A 19,555-nucleotide genomic window follows, 5' to 3' on the forward strand; every position below is an offset into this window, starting at 1 on the left:
CTGCAAATAGTGGGAAAATGTGGGGTACAAATGTAACAAATAAATAAGGACAGAAAAAGTACCTGCATATAATATGTACAGCACTACGTACATCTAGTAGCACTAGAGAGGCTGTAGCTTGGTAAATAGCACTGAATGGCTCAAATGCTGATATTCATTAGTACTTCACTGAGTATCACCTCTAACCGCTGTGGCACTATCAAGTTAGGGATAGTTATTGTTTTTCTTGTTTGTCATCAATGCTGCTTTCACCTTTTTGATAAAGGGCCCTGTTTACTAAGCTGCGTTAGCATTTTTAACGTGCATTAACCATGTACACGTGTGAACTATGTACATGCCTACAATATCCCTATAGGCGCCTACACATTTAGTGCGCGTGCTAATTGTAGACGCGTTAAAAACGCTAACGCGCCTTAGTAAACAGGGCTCAAAGTGATTATTTACTTCTTTTGAGGAAATGGAGTTTTTTTTTTTCTGACCTTTGATGGTTGTGGAACTGCTTTAAGCTCTTACTGTTTTGTGCGTTTATTCTTAAACTCTGAGGTCTTTTTTTTTTCTCCTACTTTTCATGGTTAGTTTGACACTGTATATCAGTTAGGGTGTTCCTGCATTGCAGTTGTTCACAACCTTATTTTGGAGCTTTTATACTATCTAGTTAGTGTCAGGGTGGTCTAGGAGTGGAGTCAGGGTGGACCCAGAAGCTTTATAGCTCATAGTTCACCTTTATTTACTATACCTCAAATAATATAAATATCTAAGCAGTTTACATTAAAATTTAAAAAGCGTGAGGGGAGAAGAGGAAAAAAAAAGCAATAGGAGGCCTAGGTTGCATTAGTCTATTAATAAAAAGGGAGGGGAAAAAATTTAAAAGGAATCCAAACTGACAATTATACTAAGATAGAAAAGGAAGGGAAGGAGTGGAAGTGATACTGTAATGGAGTAAAATCATTAAGAATTAGGTAGAGGTAGCTAATAATGGTAATTGATAACCTACAGTGAAGTAATGTGTCTTTAGTAATTCCTTACATTTTTTTTTAATGAATATCAGTGGTGCCCAGATAATTTTATCTGGGTATCACCAATATTCTATGCCAGTGCCCGGAAAACTAACTGGGTAAATAGGACCACTTAAAAAGCAAAAAAAAAAAAAAACAGTGTGGGGTCCACACTCTCCACAGCAATCGAATACAACAGAAGAAAAAGGGGTGGAGAGGGCCCAATGTCAAGAGATCAGTCACCATACTCAAGGGTAAGATGCTCCAGAAAAATCTTTATTAGGACCCAACACGGTCCGTGTTTCGGCTGTATCAGCCTTCCTCAGGGGTCAATCAATGGATGTTCTGTATTATATTGGTTGATGGAGCATTTACTGATCAATTAGTGAAAATCACAAGAAGCCTGAGATTGCCCACTAACAATCCCACAGCTCGCCTTCGCCGGTGGCCCGTCCCCATATACACAACCTCTCTCCTCCCTCCGGCATCGCGCCTTGCCGGAAACAGGAAGTTAGAGTTGCGTCAGAAAAAGCAACCCTTGCTATGCCCGGATAATAATCTGGGTACCGGTACTTCTGGTAGCTGTGAAATCCTGGATGGTCAGTGCTGGTGCCCAGATTGGGCCCGTCATTGTCTGGTCATTTGTTTCCTGTCCAGTTAGGTCCTTTCATGTTTTTCACAGTAAATAATTGAGGGATGGTTGCCTTTTAGCCACTGGACTGCTGAGCTTATTTTAGCTGCAGTAATCATGGCTGGTAAGAGATATTGGTCAAATTCTGAGATATAGGGGTATGTTTACTAAGGTGCGTTAGCATTTTTAATGCACCTGTAAATTTAAGGCGCGTTAAACGCTAATGCGCCTATACATTTCTATGGGTGTGTTAGCGTTTAATACGCACACATTGTTTACAAGTGTTAAAAATGCTAACACACCCATAGCGCCACATGGAGGGGCATAATCGAACGGGGACGACCATCTCTAAGGGTGCCCATCTCTAAGGACGTCCCGGCAAAGTGGCGGGGAAACCGCTATTATCAAAACAAGATGGGCGTCCATCTTTCGTTTTGATAATACGGTCGGGGACGCCCAAATCTCAACATTTAGGTCGACCTTAGAGATGGTTGACCTAAATGTTGAGATGGGCGACCTTAGAGATGGTCATCCCCGTTTTTCAGCGATAATGGAAACCGAGGACGCCCATCTCAAAAATGACCAAATCCAAGCCATTTGGTCGTGGGAGGAGCCAGCATTCGTAGTGCACTGGTCCCCCTGACATGCCAGGACACCAACCGGGCACCCTAGGGGGCACTGCAGTGGACTTCACAAATTGCTCCCAGGTGCATAGCTCCCTTACCTTTGGTGCTGAGCCTCCCAACCCCCCCCCCAAAACCCACGCCCCACAACTGTACACCACTGCCGTAGCCCTAAGGGGTAAAGGGGGACACCTACATGTGGGTACAGTGGGTTTCGGGTGGGTTTTTAAGGGCTCACATTTACCAGCACAAGTGTAACAGGTAGGGCCTGGGTCCGCCTGCCTGAAGTGCACTGCACCCACTAAAACTGCTCCAGGGACCTGCATTCTGCTGTCATGGAGCTGGGTATGACATTTGAGGCTGGCAAAAAAAAAAAAAAATTTAGGGTGGGAGGGGTTGGTGACCACTGGGGGAGTAAGGGGAGGTCATCCCTGATTCCCTCCGGTGGTCATCTGGTCAGTTTGGGCACATTTTTGAGGCTTGGTCATGAAAAAAAATGGACCAAGTAAAGTCGACCAAATACTCGTCAGGGATGCCCTTCTTTTTTCCATTATCGGACGAGGACGCCCATCTCTTAAGCATGCCCCAGTCCCGCCTTCGCTACGCTTCCGACACGCCCCTGTGAACTTTGGTCATCCTCGCGACGGACTGCAGTTGAGGACGCCCAAAATTGGCTTTCGATTATGCCAATTTGGGCAACACTGAGAGAAGGACGCCCATCTCCCGATTTGTGTCGGAAGATGGGCGCCCTTCTCTTTCAAAAATGCCCCTGTTAGTAAACCTAGGCCATAGTCTTCAGATATTTAAGTTCATGTATCTATGTGTTTACGTAGTATTTCCCTTCTCCTATGTATAGCTTTCTGCCAGAAAGGAAGTATTTTTCAACAGTTTCTTTTTTGTCACTATTTTATTGAAGATTTTGAAGTGTATAACAAGAACTATAAAGTGAAGTGGAGGAGTGGCCTAGTGGCTAGAGCACTGGTCTCAAAATCCAGAGGTGCCTGGTCACTTAACACTCTATTGCCTCAGGTACAAAACTAAGGGGTCCTTTTATAAAGGTACATTATCATTTTTAGCACATTCTAAACACTAGAGACACCCATAGGAATATATGGGTGTCTCTAGCATTTAGCACACACTAAAAATGCTAGCTTGTAAAAGACCCCCTTAGATCATGAGCCCTCCAGGGACAGGGAAGTACTCAGTGTATCTGAATGTAACTCACCTTGAGCCACTACTGAAAAAGGTGTGAGCAAAATAATAAATAAATGAATAAATAAATAAATAAAACTGATATAACAAGTTGGCTTCTAACACAGTATCAGGAGATCATAAGCATGTCCTTATGTACATCCATAAGTTTAAAAGTACAGAAATTAATAACCAGGATACAAAGTACTGTATTATTGGCATTTGGAGCTAATAGAATCGAGGGATTCCCAGGTATGCATCATAGAACAAACAGAACTGTTTATGTGCAATCAGTGATTCATGTTTATTAATCATACAGACATAGCTCCAGCATTTAGAAAAATTCAGGGAGGAATTAGCACAGATTATTAAGTGTGTGGCAATAGCTAATAAAATATTAAAGAGTTTAGGAGAAGGTTCTGGCAGAAGTATGTCCAGACTGGAGGAGCATAAAATAACAGTTCTATAAGTGATCAACAAAAGGTTATATTTTTTTAACAGCATTAAAAAAAAAAAGGCCAGTAAATTCTTTTCCTTAGAACTCCACCAGCATATATCAGGTTCAACATCTGATAAAGCAGGACAGCTCAAACCTGTTGTGGAGACTCCACAGCAGTCGGGTTTGCAGGATACCCACAATGATAAATATGCATGAGATATGTTTTTGATGTATGCAGATTTATCAATATATTACATCACAGTGTGGTTATATGCTGCTCTATACCAAATGGTTCTGAGCTGTTTGGACAAATTCCTGGAGGAAAAGTCCATAGTCTGCTATTGAAACAGACATGGGAAGCAACTGCTTGCCCTGGGATTTGTCGTATGGCGTGTTGTCACGATTTGGGTTTCAGCCAGGTACTTGTGACCTGGCTTGGCCACTGTTTCGAAAACAGGATACTGGGTTAAATGGACCATTGGTCTGACTCAGTATGGCTACTCTTATGTTCTTAAGTAAACAAGACAAACTCTTGGGATGTTATATAAACATAACAATATTCATTAGCGGAATTATATGCCCCACAGAATTGCCTTCATACTCTCAAAAGAACTCTCTTTACATCAAATAGAAATCAGGATAGTTCAGAAAACCTTTTAAAAAGCAGGGTTTTCAAATTGTACATAAACAAAAAATAATTAAATGTATAAAACAGGAAGATACCAGTTCCCAACTCTTCATTACTTGTACAGCATGCTTTTATCATGAATAGTAAATCTGAAAACTGGACTGGCATTGGGGCTCCCAGGACAAGTTAGGAAGCTCTGATTCATATTCCACCTTCAGCTGAAAAGCACACTGGAAAGCAAATGGGGTTGTATTCAGATTGTGACTCCATTTTCCTCTGATGGGAGATGGAGTTTGTGTTGCCTTCTCTCTAGTAAGAGCTAATGAGAGCAGTGTTTCTAGGATTTTAAGGATCTGCGTAACGAATGTGCATGAGACAGATTTGCATGCAGGCCTATATAAGACACCAAACTCTTTCCAGATTAACCCACAGAGCCGCCTCCTCACCTCCTCAGCCCTGCTGTTCTGTTACTGTAATATTATTTTTTACATATAGCTCCACTTCTTCTCCCTTTCTTCCTCCCTTGTCCCTCTTGTGTAGTCTGGTATAACAGTCATGGTTTTCTTTGGACCAGGTGTCCGTAACCTCCACTAAATCCTCTATATCTATCACTTTTATTTCTCATACTGTGGACATTAGTATACCCAGCTTTCCATTTTTCCTATTTCTAAGTGTTTAATGTTTTACCTACCTGAGGGGCTCTTTTACAAAGTGGCGGTAAGCTCACCACGGGCTTACCATGTTCCAATCTGGAGCTACCGCCTGCCCAACGCAGGCACCAGCGGTAGTTCCACCCCCAGCATGTGACGTTTCTAGCGCTAACAGAAATATTAGAAAAATACTTCTGCAGGTTCTAACCTGGCGGTAATCAGGCAACGCACGCACTGCCTGGTTACTACTCGGTTAGTGTGGGAGCCTTTACCGCCACCTCAATGCTCCCCCCCTCATGGCCACACAGTAAGTGAAGTCTTACCACATAGTCATTTCTTTTTTCAGGCTTTTTACATGGCAGAAACAGCCTCTGCCGCTAGCGCAGGGCTCCTTTTTCCACAACGGGTAAAAAGGCCAAAATAAAATGGCCATTTGGTAAGATTTCACTTTGTGGCCATGAGGGTAATAGGAAGCACTTACCATCACCCACTGAGGTATCTCCTGCCCAGTTAAACCCCTTTGAATACTGATCCCAAAGTTTAAAGTCCTTGAGCTTCTGTGCCTTGGTATTTCCTGAACTAGAAGAATCTTCTAGCCCTGCACAGGATGTTTTCCCCTGGGCTATACACCCTCTTGCCTGTGGTACCCCCTTTTATTTCAGTACTGAGACTTTGCACACAGCAGTGCACCTCAGTCCTGATACCCAAGTCCCTCTGCTCTTCTATACGGAGGGTCTGTACACAGCTGTGCCAGTGCACTTGAATCCTATCCTCCTGTGGTATTACCAATACATTGTGCAGTGGAACTACCGAAGTCACTTTCTGATGGCTCCTGATAGAACGGCTTAATTTTAAGTTTTTCTTTTTTCTCTTGTTCCACAGCCCCATGCCCACATACAAAGTGGATGCTGACAAAGGTTTCAATTTCTCTGTGGGCGATGATGCCTTTGTATGCCAGAAGAAGAATCACTTCCAGGTCACTGTCTATATTGGCATGATCGGAGACCCCAAGTACGTGAAGACCCCTGAAGGCTTGAGGCCACTGGAGTGTTTCTACTTGAAGTTACATGGAGTGAAGGCAAGTTACACAGAAGCTGAAAGAGGAGGGGTGGGGGCAATTAAAGGGGCACTTGCAGTTACATGTCACATGCATGCGTAAATGTACAGAAAACTGGCAGCAAATCGATTGAGCACTGTATTGTAAGAGCGCACCTAAGTGGCATAGCATGTAACTGCAGGGGGCGGAGCATGGTGTAAGTGTGAGCACCTAAATGTTAGGCCCACCGATACCAGGATACACTGGTATTCTATAACAGAAACTGGGTGCCCAGATGTCGTTGTAGCATAGGCTTTCACCACATGGCACCTAAAAGGAGGGAGCCACTTATAGAACTTTACCATTAGTGGATTCAGTGAGCACATAGGCTCTAGGTTAGTGTTCATGGCTGCGTGGGTTGTGTACAGGGAGTAAATGTGAAGGATCCAGCTGGCTGCATATTTTAATGATAGGCTGCTCCAGTGCTGGTTTTAGTCCTTTCCATGCATGAATCTGTAGTGCTGTTTTCTTAGGGAATTCCAACTCCATGTCCATGCATGCAGTAGTCACATTGTGCTGCCATCCCTAGTTAGGCAGAACTGCCGAGTGACCCAGTTTAAGGATGGTGACTCTCCTGATCTTATATCCCAGATACTTGTGAGCTAAACTGGATACTGGCCTTGCTGGACCTTTGGTTTGACCCAGGATGGCAGTTCTTGTATTCTTATCTTCAGTGTGGTATTTGTAGTCCCAGCTTCTAGCATTTGAAAACAATGCTGCAGATCCAAAATGCATCAGGATAGGGGTGTCAGAAAGCCTAAATCTCCCTCTTTGATCAGAGTCACTAGGTAAGTCAGCAACCCCCGAGTCTGTTTCTCATGGTCTGCAAACCAGTCTGGGTTCAGGCAGGGCCGCCAAGAGGGGTAGGGCAGGGGGGGACAAAATTCCCCGGGCCTCCAAGGGGGGCCCGGCGCCGGGGTCAGGCCGCCAGCGCTGCAGTCCCCGGTCTCACCTGCCTGCCTCCTTGGCTCCGGGCCCCCTGCATTCGAAGCGGCAGTCGCAGATCTCCTCTCTTCTGGCCTTCCCTCCCTATGTCCCGCCCTTGCGGAAACCAGAAGTTACATCAGACAAGGGCGGGACACAGGGAGGGAAGGCCAGAAGAGAGGAGATCTGTGACTGCCGCTTTGAATGCAGGGAGCCCGGAAGCCGTGGAGGCAGGCAGGTGAGACCAGGGACTGCAGCAGTGGGGGGAGCAACAGAGGAGGGCAGCGGTGGGGGGAGCGTCAGGGTGCAGCGGGGGGAGTGATGGGGGGCGGCAGTGGCAAGGGGAGGAGGCGGGGCGCCCTTTCCCCAGGCCCGGCCTAGTCTCTCGGCGGCCCTGGGTTCAGGAATCGGGATATCCACAATGAATAGGCATGAGATGGATGTGTATGCTCTGTTTGCATTATATGCAAATTTTACTTGCCTATTCATTGCAGAAATCGAAAAACCCAACAGGGTTATCGTCCTTTTGGTCTGACTTTGAGTACCCCTGAGCTGTATGTCTTAGAGGTTCCTATGATGGTTGCAGTTGTCTTCATTTCATCCAAGGGCAGGGTGCTTGACAGTACTGTACTAGTGACGTCACAACAGCATTTGAGGTGTCTGCAGGGCTTCCCAAACCTGCTCTGGTTTCCCCACAGTCAATTCAGTTGGCAGGACACCTTACAATACATTTTGCATACCCCCCAATTATGCCAATTTATCTGACGCATATTCATTGCAGGTAGTTTGTAAACCGGTTGTGGGGTCACCAGGACTGGTGTGGAAAACCTTGGTTTCTGGTTCTAGCTATTGCTCCATTCCCTGCCTCTCATGAGTAAATGTAATATGGTGCAACCCAAGGAAGATAGCCTGATTCTGTGTCACCAGAAGATTTCAGTCCACTCTTTGTTTTCTGGTTAAATTTGATTTGGTTTTAAAAGAAATAATATGTACTCATAGTGTTATTGATGAATTAATTTATTTATTCATTTATTGGTATTTATTAACTGCCTTTATGAAGAGATTCATCCAAGGTGGTGTACAGTAGGTACAGTTTAATATCAAACTTACAATTTTCTTAACAGTATAACAATAGTAAAATGTACAAGTATAAACATAAATACAATGAAAGAGGAATCTTGAAAACAGCAAATTGAAACTTAATAATATGACTACCATGAAACAGGATCAAAAATATACACATTTAACAGCACTGAAATTCAAATAACAGAGATATAATACGATGTAAGCATAATAGTGATGGAATATCTAATAAGCACACAATTAGAATATTCAAATAACATTTCTATGATAGAAGACGGCATTAAAGCACAACAATCAAATTAGAGGGAAAAAGCACAAGCATATTACTTAAAGTATAATGGGCCAGATTCAGTAAATGAATCGCTTGGCACATATGCCGGTACCCAATTTTGGGTGTGAGGACTTACCTTAACTGAAACCGGGTGTAAATCCTGGCGCACAGCCCCCAAATTCTAAAACATTGATTGCAATTCTTTTGGAGTGCCCCTGACCCACCCATTCCCCTCCTGTAGCCCCACCCCCTTTTGTGCTGCACAAGAATCGCAGGCAGATCCAAACTAGAACCAATTGATCAACAGACAATTATTGATTGTTATCAGCTTGTTGGCATGCGGATCTCAGGATTGTGTGCAAATTTGGGCACCATTTATAGTTATCAATAGAAATCAAACAAAATAAAACATGGAAAAGAAAATAAGATGATACCTTTTTTATTGGACATAACTTAATACATTTCTTGATTAGCTTTCGAAGGTTGCCCTTCTTCGTCAGATCGGAAATAAGCAAATGTGCTAGCTGACAGTGTATATAAGTGAAAACATTCAAGCATTACTATGACAGTCTGACAGGGTGGGAGGATGGGGGTGGGTAGGAGGTATGCATGGGGACATCAAAGCATATCATTGATATTCTAACAGGATGGGTGTGGATAGGTGAGGGGTGGGGTGATCAACAGAGACATACAGCTTTATGGTTTATAATGGGCTAGGAACCCCAGATCCTTGTTAAGTCCTTTCTGTTGGGTGTTAAAATATTCAATCATTCTGACTTCAAAGGTCTTACGTTCTTGTATGGTTTTAAAGTTACCTTTCAGAATTCTCACTGTGAAGTCACTGGTACAGTGTCCTGGTCCTGTAAAATGCTGACCAACAGGCGTGGGAGCCCTACTGGCACGAATATTGTTCATGTGATGTCTATGTAAATTGAATCTTGTCTTAAGCATCTGGCCTGTTTCTCCAATATAGCATCCTTCGTTACATTTTTTACACTGAATGATATATACCACATTGGAAGATGAGCAAGTGAAAGATCCCTTTATGTTGAATATCTTTTCTTTGTGGATGACTGTGGGGTCCTGTGAAATATTTTGGCATAGTTTGCAACTGGATAAATTACAGGGAAGTGTGCCCTTCTCTTCCTTTTCAGTCTGTGATGGAAGTTTACTTCTGATTAGCTTGTGTTTTAAGTTGGGTGGCTGTCGGAAGGCCAGTACTGGTGGGGATGGGAATATCTCTTTCAGTAATTCATCCTCCTGGAGTATAGGTTGTAGATCTCTTATGATTTTCCTCAGTTTTTCCAGCTCTGGATTGTATGTCACTACAAGGGGGATTCTGTCTGTGGCTTTTTTCTCCTTGTACTGTAGCAGATTCTCCCTGGGTGTTTTGAGGGAGGAGGCAATAGTCTTGGAGATTATTTTGGGGTTGTCATCGATGTACCGGTAGTATTTTAGAGGTTTGGTCTGGTGTGTATTCAGAAATGTCTCTTCCAGCTCAGCCATAAAAAGGTTGGCATTTTGGGGTGCTGTCCTGGTGCCCATCGCAGTGCCCATTATTTGTAGATAGATATCATTGTTAAAGCGGAAGTAGTTGTGAGTTAAAATGAATTTGATTAATTTTGTAATAGTTTCTGGTGAGTATTGATGGTCCAGTGTGGATTTTTTTAGGAGTCTTCCACATGCAGCTATGCCATCCGCATGTGGAATGTTGCTGTATAGTGATTCTACATCCATCGTGACCAGAAGGGTGTTAGGTGGTAGTTGCTTGATGTTTTTCAATTTATTCAGAAAGTCTGTGGTGTCTTGTATGAAGTTGTTAGTTTTGTGTACGAGAGGTTTCAGAATTCCCTCTATGAATCCAGATATTTCTTCTGTGAGTGTGCCAATACCTGTTATGATTGGTCTGCCAGGGTTTCCCGGTTTGTGGATCTTGGGTAGCATGTAGAATGTGCCCACAGCAGTCTGGTTTGGTATGAGTTTCTTCAGGTGAGGTTGCGCTTGTGTAGGAAATGTTTTGATAAGGTCTTTCAGCTGTTTTGTGTAATCCTGTGTGGGGTCCTCAGTTAGTTTCCTGTAGTATTTATTGTCTGAGAGCTGTCTGTGCCCCTCTTCAATGTATTTTTGTATGTCCATAATTACCACTGCGCCTCCTTTGTCTGCGGGTTTGATGATAATGCATTCGTTAGTTTGTAGGGTTCTTATGGCCGCTCTTTCTGGTGGGGTAAGATTGTACAGAATTTTCTTTTGTTTGTTGGAAAGTTGGCACCATTTATAGAATGCGGGTAATTCTATAACAGGGCACCTAGTGGAGTTTATTCTACAAATGAATGCAGGTGCTTTCTGTCCTTGATAGAACTAGTGTAACTAGGTATAGGGCACAAGCACTTATGCCAGTCACAGAGCTGGTGGAAATGCTTGCACCCAAATGTCGATATGTGTGTAACTTACATGTTTATGTTTATTTTGAATTTGATTGATTGGCAAGTATTGGTGAAGCCAAATCTTAGAGATCTACAAAATTATAAGGAACGCCACTTTAAACAGGACAGGACACAATCATTTGAAAGGAACGCTATGAGCATATTACATTATTCAAAAATGTTATACTAATATCAAGAATTCTCTACATTAAGCTCTATCCATGGGTACACCCCATGGAAATACGCACTATCCCCCAGATTCTATACAGTGGACATAGAGATTCGCGCCAAAATCCAAGCGTATTCTGTAACAATGTGCATAACTTATTTGGCTTAACAAGTCAATCAGCATTGTTAACAGCACTTAACAAGCAATAATGAGCATTGCCAATAATTAGAATTTACGCACACAACTTCCTCAGCATATTCTGTAACTCACTGTGCATAAATTTTAATGCGCACAGGCAAAAAAGGGTGTGGTTATGGGTGGGGAAATGGGTGTTTCATGGCCATTCCAAAATTTACGTGTACTCTGTGCCTAAATCTAAGTGCCGAGATTTATGCCACATTTTCATTGGTGTAAATGGAGGCATGTAGTTTTAGGCACTAGGATATCAACTAAGTGTATTCTATATAACATGCCTAAATCTAGGCGCCACTTATAGAATACACTTAGGCGGAAATGTTTTCTGTGCAAATTTTCTAGGCGCCATACATAGAATTTTCCCCTGTTGGGCTCATTTTCGAAAGAGAAGGACGCCCATCTTTCGACATAAATCAGAAGATAGACGTCCTTCTCACAGGGTCATCCAAAGCAGCATAATCGAAAGCTGATTTTTGGACATCCCCAACTGCTTTCTGTCACAGGGACGGCCAAAGCTCAAGGGGGCGTATCGGAGGTGTAGCGAAGGTGGAACATTGGCGTGCCTAACACTAGGACGTCCTCGACCCATAATCAAAAGAAACAAGGACGTCCCTGACGAACACTTGGATGACTTTACCTGGTCGTGTTTTTCTTACAACCAAGGCACAAAAGGGTGCCTGAAATGACCAGATGACCTCCCCTTACTCCCCCAGTGGTAACTAACCCCCTCCCACCCTCAAAAAATATCTTTCAAAATATTGATTGCCAGCCTTAGATGTCATACGCAGGTCCATCACAGCAGTATGCAGGTCCCTGGAGCAGTTTTAGTGGGTGCAGTGCACTGGCGGACCCAGGCCCATCCCCCCCCCTACCTGTTACATTTGTGGAAGAAACAGCGAGCCCTCCAAAATCCACCACAAACCCACTGTACCCACATCTAGGTGCCTCCCTTCACCCGTAAGGGCTATGGTAGTGGTGTACAGTTGTGGGTAGTGTGTTTTTTTTTGGGGGGGGGGGGGTTGGGGGCTCAGCACACAAGGTAAGGGAGCTATGTACCTGGGTGCAATTTATGAAGTCCACTGTAGTGCCCCCTAGGGTGCCCGGTTGTTGTCCTGGCATGTCAGGGGGACCAGTGCACTACAAATGCTGGCTCCTCCCACCAGCATTATTGAAATGAAAAATGGACGTCCATCTTGTTTTGAAAATATGGGTTTCCCCACCCCTGGATGGGGACGTTTTGCGACGACATCCAAATCGAAACGAGGACGTCCCGTTCGATTATGCCCCTCCACGTGATTTAAGCAGGTATTTTCAGAATAGCGCTTAGACAGAATTTTGGCATTTATACATGTATGCATGTATATGCACAAAAATGCCATTATTCTAAACATTTATGTGTTTAATGGCGCATCAGTATCACCATCCTACATTATAAAATTGTCCCAAAAGTGCTCAAAGAAGATTTGAGTCAATATTCAGCCAGTAGCAGTGAGTGCATTTTTAAACACTGTCTGCTGATGGTTAATTAAGACTTGAATAATCATTGCTAGGCCTAAACAGGAAGTTGCAGTAGAGAGGGTGGGATTCAGCAGAAGGAAGGCCAAGGAGACAGCCTCTGATTGTGAATTGCTGCCGAGTGCCGACTGTAGGATCCTGTAAGTGAGACCTGTGGGGAGGAAGAAGACAGGAAGGGAGGAAAGCATTTTATACTGCGAGAACAAAACTTTGTACTGTTCCCACGGGGAAGAAAAAGTTTTGTTCCCATATCCACGGTGATTGTTGGTGTGGCATGATGGCCCAAGGCCTGGCGCCGGGCCCTCCTTAGAGGCCGGGCCTGGGGAATTTTGTCCTCCCTGTTCTTCCTCTCAGCAGCCCTGCTCCTCTCAAGTCATTTCAGTTAGCATTAAATAAATAAATTATGTGGATAAATCAAGATGTAGTATGTAGGGTTACCATATGGCTCCAGAACAAGGAGGACAGATTGAGCCAGTCCGGGTTTTACTTCCATTGCTTTCAGTGGAAGCAAAACCCGGACTGGATCAATGTGTCCTCCTTTTTCTGGAGCCATATGGTAACCCTAAGTAAGAGGCAAGTTAGAAAGCAATGTGGTCTCAGGATGACTGGCAATTCCTTGACTAACCACTGGCCACAAACTCTCTAACAATCTTCTGAATCTTTCTCCTCAGCTAGAGGCCATGAACCAGTCGATAAACATTGAACAGTCACAGTCAGATCGAAGCAAACGTCCATTTAACCCCGTCATGTAAGTAGCACTGAGTACAAGGATGGGGAAAGAGGAGGGAAGTGCTGTCAGGCACTGAGGAGAATGCTGTAGCAGATCATCTGAGTTTCAGGTGTCATTTTGTATTTTTTAGGGAACTACATGGGGGACAAACTTTTATTTCATCTGGTCTTTTTTCTTGATTTTTGGATGTTTTTCAGTTTGTTTTCCACATTTGTTTGAATAACGCATTTGTAATGTGTATTAGAGTGTTATAATACACACTAATTGACAATGTTGCATTGATTTGCAAGTTATAGTGCATTACATTGATTTAGCATGCATTACATTTTTAAGGCATACTAGTTGAACATTTCCTAATTTTTTTTTCAGTGCCATGTTACCACCAGGTTAGCACAGGAGTCCTTACCATCACCTAAATAGGTAGCAGTAAGGGCTCTTCCCAGAAATGGCTGCTCTCCAATCCCTGTGATTAGCACAGGGCCATTTCCTTAAAAAAAAAACCCAGCCTTTTACCTGCTGTGGTAAAAGGGGGCAATGGCACGTGTCAGAAACATGTGCCGATGCTACCGCAGGCCCCCTTTTACCGTAGCTTGGTAAAAGAGGTCCTAAGTGTGATATTTGGCACTTAACTGGCTATGATGAACTGCATAAAGACTGTGTTTTATGTGGACCTATTTATGCAGTTATTCTAACCAGTTAAGATCCGAATATTGGCACTTAACTGGCTAAATGCCAACTCTGGCCACGGAACACCCCTGGAATAGCCAGTTTTGGCTTGAGTGCTAACCGGTCATTTTCAGTAACACTATCTGGTTAAGTGCCACTGAAAATGCCCACTTATCCCTGGACAGGTGATTTAAATGGTCAGGAGCTTCTCCTGTTAGTTTAAATCATTTTGAATATTGGGCCCCTTGTACTTAGAGAGCTCCTCAGTCTTGTCTATAATTACACTACAGTGTTAGTCCATCCCCAGCTTTCCAAAGTAACCCATGTATGACTGTGCTAATTTCTAGGAAGCGTCAATAAATTTCTATGCAGATCTGCAAATTGCTTCACACCTGAAAGGAGCTGAGTGGTTAGGGCAGCAGGCTGAGAACCAGGGAAGCCAAGTTCAAATCCGCCTTCTACTGCTGCTCCCTATGACCTTGGGCAAGTCACTTAATCCTCCACAGCCTCACATACAAACTTAAGGCCTCATCTACTAATTTGTGTTAATCAGTTCATACACATTAATGTGATTTAACTCATGTTGAGTAATGCAAGACTCGTTATTTTGAATGGGGCCTAATGGGTTCTTCTGTTGGCCTGGTTGTATTCCAGTTTTTGAATTGTTATTCTACTACCTTCCTTCCCTAGCATGTTATGATTTTATGCTCAAGTTTGTATGTCATTAATCTTTGTCTTTTTTTTGTTTGTTTGTTGGGTTTTTTTTAAACAAATTGTTATTATATAATAAACTGCTTTGATATAGTATAGTAAAGAGTGGTAAATCAAACTTTGTGCAATAAATAAAGGGAGTAATCCATACAACAGCAGCCATTAACCGGATAATTCCTCCTAGCCAGCACTAATTGTGAAATTTCAGTAGCGTTATACCAACAAAGCTGCTGAAAATCTTTACAGACCACCTTGGCACTATCCAGATAGGAAAAACACACAGTGGATCCAAAAAAGTCCTCTCACAATGAGTGTCTTCCTGAACAAGGTCTTTATTAATAGTAGCTGAATTGACCCGACACGTGACGTGTTTCGGCCGTAAGGCCTGCGTCAGGGGTCTATAAAACAATATACATAGAAATGCATCAAAATACAAATGTGATAAAAACAACAATGAAAATAAAAATGAAAATTAAAAATTAAGAATAAAAACATAGACTTATATATGTGTATGAAACATTAAAACATGAAAATATAAAAGGAATGTATAAATGTAAATTTAGATCAATGAGAAAATACACTTATCAACACAGAGATAATGAGGAGAGATAATGAAATACACAACATTGTATGATATCATAATGAAGAACATACCTAGTATATCTGTAGATAAAAGTACCTCGTAGGTCAAGTAAAGATACAGCACTAAAAACGGTATCTATAATAAATATGTAAGGCAATAAAATCAGTAAATGAATACACACTGTACATGCAATCATATATGACAGGATATAATGATAATGATTGCAAATATAGTAATAAGAAGAGCAGAGAACAGGAGTGTGAACAGGGATCTCAAAACAAAATCATACATGAAATGATGAAAAATATATCATGAATAATGGAGAACACATATGTGTAAAAAGGCAAAATTAAAAATCAAAAGTTAAAAATATTTTGAAATAAAGGCAGAACTGTGGCAATCCGCAAAAAAATATATATATATTAATTATAATGCAGCAAATGACAAAGATTGTCTAAATGCCTAATAAATTAATACTGATAAAACGAGAAACAAACCCAGAAAAAAATATATACCTAAAAAAATGACACTTGAAATGATGATGAAATATAAAGCTGACAAACAAAATCAAAATCAAATTTAAATGAGTAATATGTGGCATATACTAAGCAGGGCCTATGAAATACCGCATTAAACTACAAGGAAACACAACGTGGTGAAAGAGAAATACCCTATATGTCATATATATAGAGACCCAAGCGAACATATGATTAAGAAATGAACGGAACAACATGTTGACAGGGGTACAAATACATGTAGACTCGTATGTTACATTGGACGGTACTAAGATCATGATGAATACAAAACAAAACAAAAGACCAGAAATAAATGTGTAACGCTGTGCCGAAATGAATGGTGACGTCACTTCCCTCGGAATGAGTAAAAAGCAAGACAGATAAAAAACGAACGAGTTACAAGATAAAAATAAGGGTATGGGGCACAGTAGGAGTAGGAGTAGGAGTAGGAGTCTATGTTTTTATTCTTAATTTTTAATTTTCATTTTTATTTTCATTGTTGTTTTTATCACATTTGTATTTTGATGCATTTCTATGTATATTGTTTTATAGACCCCTGACGCAGGCCTTACGGCCGAAACACGTCACGTGTCGGGTCAATTCAGCTACTATTAATAAAGACCTTGTTCAGGAAGACACTCATTGTGAGAGGACTTTTTTGGATCCACTGTGTGTTTTTCCTTTCGTTGGTTTCCTTGTGGAGAGCTCACCTTCTGTGGGTGTTTACTATCCAGATAGGGCCAGGGAGGGGTGTGGGCAGAAATCTTCAGTCTGCTAACTTTAGGACAGCAAAAAAGCAGAATCTTCCCACTGTCCATATAGCAGCAGTTCTTGCCGCTCTGTATGTCTGCGCCATTTGCTATTCAGATCAGTGGTTCCTAATCTTGACCTGGGGAACCCCCAGCCAGTCAGGTTTTCAGGATTCAAGAATATTTATTGTGGATATCCTTATTTGCATGCATCTCCTTCATTGCATGTAAATCTCTCTCATGAACATTCATTGTGGATATCTTGAAAGCCTGACTAGCGAGATTTCTCATGAATATTCATTGTGGATATCCTGACTGGCAGGGTGCTCCCCCAGGACAGATTTAGGAACCACTGATCCAGATAATGGCTCTAAATATACATGCAAAATTTTAGGTACTGTGGTCTTGCATTTAACACAAATGACAACCATATTTTATAAATATCGGCCCATATGTGCGTAGCTCAAATTAACATACATTGAAGTAGATTAACACATGTTAACTGGTTAACACACATTAGTAAATGAGGCCTTTCTATTATAGAACCTCTGGGGCAGGCACCTATCAATAGAACCTGATTTTAACTCAACTTCATCTTGGATTTGACAAGGTATAAGCTAAATCCAAATAACATGTAGTGGGCAGGGTAATTTGCCTTAAGCTCTAGTTTTGAATGGTGTAGTAATTTTTTCTTTGATTATTCTGGCAAACCCCGTGCAGAGATTTAAATTTAGAATTTATTGTTGAGTTAGATATCTGACTGGTTAAATAGTATTCCATACATTATAATAAGTTTTGAATGCCCCCTTTCTGAATCAGTTTATAACACCAGCCCAGGTACTGTCTTCCAGCGACCACATTGGTATTCTGTTAGCTGGTTCATGGCTCATGGCTCATCTTTTTCCTAATGAAATCAGGTCTGGTTTAAGTTACGATTTCCAAATTTTTATATATTGATGTATTTATATGATTATATTAACTGTTTTAATGTTAGAATAATGATATATTGTTGTATAATTATTATTTTAGTACTGCTGTGTACTGTTTTGGATTGTGTATCTAACCAAAATATAGGAATGAGCATTGTGGTCTTAACATAGCCAAGTGTTGTCAGACTGCTGCTCCTCTCCGAGCTGTCTGCACTCTAGTTGCACCTCTCCGTGCTGTCTGCAAGCCGGCCGCACTTCTCCGTGCTGTCTGCAATCCAGCCGCACCAATGTCAGACTGCCGCTCCTCTCCGAGCTGTCTGTGCTCTAGTTGCACCTCTCCGTGCTGTCTGCAATCCTTGTAAGTTATGCCAACCTCCCTCAGGTTAACTCAGTTGCGTTCTCTCCAGCCAGCAGCCCACCCCCTTGTTCAACTCCTACCGGCTACTGGCAAGTATACGTCTCCGGGTGGCGTCCCCCTCCTTGTAGCCTAGCCGCCTAGATTCTATCCAGTCCGGCTATTAAGTCCCCCACCCAGGCCTCTGGACCGGGACCTGTTCCTGGCACAGGCCCCTTTCTTTAGAGCCTCTATTCAGAATCAAATGCTTATCACACAGTTCAGCTTTTCTCAAGCAACACTATAAAGTTCCAAAGTTTCCCCTATGGTATGAATTCCTCTAGGTTTAGCACTTCCTACTGGCTACACCTAGAGACCCACCTCCCTCATTTGTCAGCACTAACTCCTGACAACCACCCACCGGGTTAAGGAATTCATACCTTTTGTTATCCAGTACGCACAGCACTCTTTCTCCTCCTCCTCTGGCCCTGAGCAAAGGCTGAGATATCCATTTCCTCTGATTCCACTCCCCCTTCCCCCCCTTGCCAATCCATCTGTTCCACCACTCCCCTCTCCCCCAGGTGTTCCTCATCCCCTTCCTCTGACTTCATCTCCCAATCAACCCCCTCCCCCTTTCCCCTCTGAGAGGACTTCTCCTCCCACTCCTGCTTCCTGCTCAGCTCGGGCTTCTGGGACTTGTAGTTCTTATAGCCCCACTATTTCTTCTTTTGATCCCCGGCGGGCACAGGTAGCCCTTTCCTCCCCCACCCCTCCGGTTTGCCACCCCCTTTCTCACAGTGTGTGTAGGCCAGGGTAAGCCTGTGCTTGCAGTGAGGCAAAAGCTAATAAGCAATTATTGGGCATGAGATTCCTGTGTGTCTCTTTCCTTCTTGTTCCTTTTCTTTAGGTTTTCTTTTTTCGCTTTGTCCATAACTTCTCTCTCTCTACAGCATTAATTTACCTCCAGACCAGGTCACAAAGGTCACAGTAGGACGGCTCCACTTCAGTGAAACAACAGCAAATAACATGAGGAAAAAAGGCAAGCCGAATCCAGACCAGAGGTAAGAGAGTCCTCTGCCAGTGTCTCAGGAGGGATTTGGGAGGCACTGGAGAATTAATTGTGTAATATGGAGAACAGACGTCGCTTGCAAGAGTCACATGTTTCCATGTCTCAGAAACATGGTTTTAGATGTTGGCCTAAAGCTGGAACTCTGCAGGATAATATTCAGTTGCTCTAGTCAGTGGTTTTTTGTTTGTTTTTTTTAACACCACCTACAGCAGTCAAAAAAAATATCCAGATATTCAGCACCACTAGTTGTATATCTGGATAAGTTGGTCAGTGCCAGAACTTATCTAGATAATGCAATAGTCAATCTGCTCTCCGAATAACTTGGGACAGCTTTCTATCTGTCCTGAGTTATCTGGATAGCAAACTAAATATTGCACTGTCCGTAAAGTTCCAGGATCATACTGGCTCTGCCTCAGCACTGTTTACATAGTGAGGA

General features: G+C 42.5%; 1 protein-coding gene across 1 annotated transcript in view; it reads left to right on the plus strand.

Moving 5' to 3' along the window:
* MYRF (myelin regulatory factor) overlaps positions 1 to 19,555 on the plus strand; it is a 212,220-nt gene that overhangs the window by 130,621 nt on the left and 62,044 nt on the right. Inside the window, exons 6-8 of the mRNA XM_030201173.1 lie at positions 6,040 to 6,235; positions 13,505 to 13,581; positions 19,001 to 19,111. Coding sequence (XP_030057033.1) covers positions 6,040 to 6,235; positions 13,505 to 13,581; positions 19,001 to 19,111 — 384 coding nt within the window. The remainder of the gene's footprint in view (positions 1 to 6,039; positions 6,236 to 13,504; positions 13,582 to 19,000; positions 19,112 to 19,555) is intronic.

Source organism: Microcaecilia unicolor, chromosome 4 (genome assembly GCF_901765095.1).
Source record: "Microcaecilia unicolor chromosome 4, aMicUni1.1, whole genome shotgun sequence".
Taxonomy (NCBI): domain Eukaryota; kingdom Metazoa; phylum Chordata; class Amphibia; order Gymnophiona; family Siphonopidae; genus Microcaecilia; species Microcaecilia unicolor.